General features: G+C 40.1%; 1 protein-coding gene across 1 annotated transcript in view; it reads left to right on the top strand.

The window, feature by feature from the left end:
* Positions 1-5,268, top strand: part of DRG1 (developmentally regulated GTP binding protein 1) — a 38,877-nt gene that overhangs the window by 27,696 nt on the left and 5,913 nt on the right. Inside the window, exons 6-8 of the mRNA XM_017499537.2 lie at positions 1,007-1,137; positions 2,703-2,870; positions 3,229-3,351. Of these exons, the coding sequence (XP_017355026.1) occupies positions 1,007-1,137; positions 2,703-2,870; positions 3,229-3,351 (422 nt within the window). The remainder of the gene's footprint in view (positions 1-1,006; positions 1,138-2,702; positions 2,871-3,228; positions 3,352-5,268) is intronic.

Raw genomic sequence — 5,268 nt, 5'->3', positions numbered from 1 at the left:
AAAAAAAAAAAGAAAAGAAAAGATACTCAAAGAAATAAGACTTAGACAAAGAGAGAGAAGAAAAATGAAAGTCTTTGTAATACTGGAAGCCAAGTAAAGTATTTCAGATAGGAATGACCAGTTCTGTCAAATGCTGCTTCTCTGTCAGAGAATTGAGGACTGAGAGTTTCCTGCTAAATGTAACACTCTAGAGCCCAGATTATTTGACTGGGATAGGTTTAAGCTGTCTTGCCCAAAATATCTTTCCCATTATCCTTTCATACTGTTCGAGTTTGGGCATTCAGGATTAATTTCTGTGTTAGTTTGCCAGGGCTGCCATAATAAGGTACCACAGATCGGGTGGCTAAACAACAGAAATTTATGTTTCATAATTCTGGAGATTGAAGTCTAAGATGAAGGTGATGGCAGTGTTGGTTTCTTCTGAGGCTTCCCTCCTTGGCTTCCACATATGACTTCATATGGTGACTTCCTCTGTGTGTCTTTGTCTTAAGCTCCTTTTTTACTTTATTTTTTAAAGAAATTGAGACGGGGTTTCACTGTGTTGGCCAGGATGGTCTCGATCTTTTGACCTCGTGATCTGCCCACCTTGGCCTCCCAAAGTGCTGGGATTATAGGCGTGAGCCACCGTGCCTGGCCTCTAAGCTCCTTTTCTTATTAGTACCACCGGTATTGGATTAGAGCCCCACCCTAATGACCTCATTCTAATTTGATTACCTCTTTAAAGACTGTCTCCAAATATAGTCACATTCTGAGATACTGGGGTTATTAATTATTTGGTGGGGGAAGGAGGAACACAGTTCAGTGTGTAACACTTTCCTTGGAGATTGGACATTTATTTTCTACTAAATGTCAGTGACACTCATCTGGGATGTCTTTAGTAATGAGTTCGCATCTTAGCTAGAATTTTCCAGGTACATGGATCTAGGTACACTTGGGGAGGTTTTTTTTTTTTTTTTTTTTTTTTTTTAAATTTTGTTCTTACTTGTTTTCTTCTTTTCCCTTTCAGTGCCCCCAGAGTGAGCTGGATGCTGAAACTGTGAAAAGCATTCTGGCCGAATACAAGATTCATAATGCCGATGTGACTCTACGTAGTGATGCTACAGCTGATGACCTCATTGATGTGGTGGAAGGAAACAGGTATTGACTGAGTGTGCAGTCTGTGCCTGACTGAATTTGAAGCCTTGTGATGGAAAGAGTATTGCATCTTGAAATTGGCAGAATTTTATCCTAACTCCAGTTGTGCTCTTATCTTTTTTTTTTTTTTTGAGATAGAATTTGCTTTGTCAACCAGGCTGGAGTGCAGTGGTGTGATCTTGGCTAACTGCAACCTCCACCTCCCAGGTTCAAGTGATTCTCCTGCCTTAGCCTCCCAAGTAGCTGGGATTACAGGTGCCTGCCAGCACGCCTGGCTAATATTTTGTATTTTTAGTAGAGATGGGGTTTTGCCATGTTTACTAGGCTGGTTTCAAACTCTTGACCTCAGGTGATACACCCACCTCGGCCTCCCACACTGCTGGGATTACAGGAGTGAGCCACTGTGCCTGGCCTTTTTTTTGACACGGAGTCTTGCTCTGTTACCCAGGCTGGAGTGCAGTGGTGTGATCATGGCTTACTGCAGCCTTGAATTCCCAGACACAATCCATCCTCCCACCTCAGCCTCCTGAGTAGCTGGGACTATGGGTGTGTGCCACCAAGCCCAGCTAATTTTGTATTTTTGTAGAGGTGGTGTTTCATCACATTGCCAAGACTGGTCTTGAACTCCTGAGCTTAAGCAATCTGCCTGCCTTGGCCTCCCAAAATGTTGGGATTATAGGCATGAGCCACTATGCCCAGCCCATTGATATTAGACTTTAAAAGTTAAGGCACTGTTAAAATTACTTGTAGCATTTGTATATAATATTTTTAGTTGCTCACTTAGTCATTTGTTCCTATATGTTGGATGAATGTATTTACTCCTCATTTGAAAACAACCAGAAGCCAGTGTTTTCAGTTAGGCATTTTACAAGTGAGGCAGTTAAACCCTGAGAAGTTGTGGCTTGCCTAATTATTAGTAACCTTGGCTGTCATTGATTGGACACTAGGAATATGACATTGGTAGATGCTGTGTTTAAAACATTTATTTTTTAGTCTTTAAAAATTATGAAATACTATAAATTATATCCTTAAAACAGTCTTGTAGGAAACTGACTCAGAGGTTAAGTGACTTTCCCAGGGACACATAACATCATCTCTTCATATCCACAGAAGATTGCTTCTAGGACCCCCTGCAGATAATAAAACCTGCAGATGCTCAAGTCACTTATATAAAATGGTGTAGTACAGCTGACCCTCAGTGTCTGTGGGTTTTGATCTGCAGTTGGTTGAATTCAAGGATGCAAAACCTGCATATATGGAGGGCCAGCTGTGTCTAGAAAATGACACAGCTGGGATTAGAATCAGTCTGAACACTTCAAAGCTTGTGTTCTTTCCACTGCAGCATGCTTTCCCAGCAATTAGCTTTATGGCTGGTACTAGGGCCTGACTCATTGCTTTTCAACTCATAGTTCACTTTTTTTTTTTTTTTCCTTTTTTTTGGCTGATCTGCTACTTATGATCCCTCTTGAGAGCGTCAGTTGGGTATGGGTAAGGGTGTGCTGTTCAACAGGCTGACAGTTTTATCAACAACTCCAGACTAATACCCTGTTTTTCTTCAACTTCTGTAGAGTTTATATCCCCTGTATCTATGTGTTAAATAAGATTGACCAAATCTCCATTGAGGAATTGGATATCATCTATAAGGTGCCTCACTGTGTACCCATCTCTGCCCATCACCGTTGGAATTTTGATGACCTACTGGAAAAGATCTGGGACTACCTGAAACTAGTGAGAATGTAAGTCTTTGTGGATAGGGTAATGTTGCTGTAGGAATTAAACCAGACTGTCCTAAAATGATACTTTCTGGAGCTCATTAACAAAATCTGGCTTTTAATTAAAAAATTTTTTTTCTTTTTCCTACTATATAACGTACATCTGAGCAGAAAAATCTGGCTCTTTTTTTGGAAAAACAAGTAACTTGGTTCCTATTATCTACTTTTTCCTCAGGTTGGAGGAAAAAAGTGTCTAAGGATACTTTTTCTTCAGGTTGGAGGTTGTCCTGGTCTGATGTCAGGGGTGATGGAGGGTTGGTATACATTCAACACATGAGATACTCTTAAGAAGGTGGTAACCCTTAGGTCTTCTCTATTTTAGTTATACCAAACCCAAAGGCCAGTTACCAGATTACACATCCCCAGTGGTGCTTCCTTACTCCAGGACCACAGTGGAGGATTTCTGCATGAAGATTCACAAAAATCTTATCAAAGAATTTAAATAGTAAGTATCATGGATGTATGGTCCCTCCTTTTTCCTGTGAGTTACCAATTTCATTAACTAGTAATTCTTAGGATAGCATTTTTACAAAGAAGGTAGGAAGGAGGCTGCTGAAATTGTGTGCTTGGCTAGAACTCTGCAGTGTCTTCTTAAAACCATGCCTAATTAGAACAGGAAGAGCTCTAGAAACCTCAGCAAGTCTGATGTTACAAACAGCCTGACCTTTCCTCATTATTTCATCTTCCTCTTGGCAAACACAGACATTCCTGCTTAGGTCACACTGGCCTCTACTGGGTGCTGAGCCACCTTCTAAACCTTAAGCATGGGCAAAACCTCCCTAATCTGTTATATTTTTCACTGCTGACACAGGCTGAAAAGAAAAAAATTATTTTTGAGACAGGGTCTTGCTCTTGCCCTGGCTGGAGTGAGTGGTGCGATCATAGCTCACTGCAGCCTCAGTCTTCTGGGCTCAAGCAGTCCCTCCTGCCTCAACCTCCTGAGTAGCTGGGACTACAAGTGCACACCACTAGCCCCGACTAATTTAAAAAAAAAATTTATTAGAGACAAGGTCTTGCTTCGTTTCCCAGGCTGGTCTTGAATTCCTGAGCTCAAGCGATCGATCTACCTTCTTCAGCCTCCCAGAGTGTTAGGATTACAGGTGTGAGCCACTGTGCCCAGCATATTTTTTATTTTGAACTAATTTTAGACTTATAGCAAAGTTGCAAATATAGTAGTTTCCTTTTGTCTCTCACTCCACTTCTGTTAACAGTTCACTATAAAATTATCAAAACAGGAAATAAGCATTGGTATGCTTTATTAACCAAACTATAGACCTTATTTGAATTTTATTACTTTTTCTTATACTTCTGTTTTCTACTACTTTTTCTTCTGTCTGCTTTGTATTCCAGAACCTTTATAGCATCTAGTTGTTACTTGTTTGTAGTCTTCTTGTGTTCTAGTCTACCAGTAATATTTCCTTAGACTTTCAGTCATTGATGACCTTGACACTTTTGAAGTGTTCATTATTTTAATGTTCCTCACTTTGAGTTTGCCCAGTGTTTTCTCATGACTGAAATGAGATTATGCATTTTTAGTAAGAATACTACAAAAATAATGATGTGTTCTCAGTGTATTGACATGAAATTCATGATGTTTGATATACCTTACTGATGATAATATTCACCTTGATGACTTAAGTTGGCATAGGGAGGGTTTCTCTGCTGCGAAGGTACCATTTGTCTCTCCATATTTGATAAGTATCTTGGGGTACTTTTGAGACTATGAAAGTCCTGTTTCTCTTCAAATTTTTGCCTGCTGATATTAGCATCTACTGGTGAGGCTTGTCTGTGACATTTATAGCTACAGTGTGTGTGTGTTTATTTTTTTGAGGCAGAGTCTCTTTCTCTCCCCCAGGCTGGAGTGCAGTGGCAAAATCTCATCTCACTGCAACCTCTGCCTCCCAGGTTCAAGCAATTCTCCTGTCTCAGCCTACTATCTGGTACTACAGGCGTGTGCCACCATACCTGGCTAACTTTTGTATTTTTAGTAGAAATGGGGTTTCACCATGTTGGCTAGGCTGGTCTCAAACTCCTGACCTCTGGTGATCCACCTGCCTTGGCCTCCCAAAGTGCTGGGATTACAGGCGTGAGCTACCACGCCTGACCTAATGGTGATTCTTTATTTTCTTTCTTACTTTTACATTTATTTATTGGACATCTACTGAGTGTTAGAGCTATCACTTCTCTATTTAATTCATAATTCCTGTCAGTTTGAGCTCTTGGTTATTTATTTTATTCTATAGGATGTAATCTAACACTATTATTACTTTGTTGCTCAAATTATTACAAAGCTTTGGCCATTAGGAACTCTTTCATGTTGGCTCCTGTGTTCTTTTGATAAGCTGTTTTTTTTTTTTTTTTT

This window comes from Cebus imitator, unplaced genomic scaffold (genome assembly GCF_001604975.1).
Source record: "Cebus imitator isolate Cc_AM_T3 unplaced genomic scaffold, Cebus_imitator-1.0 Scaffold258, whole genome shotgun sequence".
Lineage (NCBI taxonomy): Eukaryota > Metazoa > Chordata > Mammalia > Primates > Cebidae > Cebus > Cebus imitator.
The sequence above is the reverse complement of the archived record's forward strand: the minus strand, read 5'-3'. Positions and strand labels throughout refer to the sequence as shown.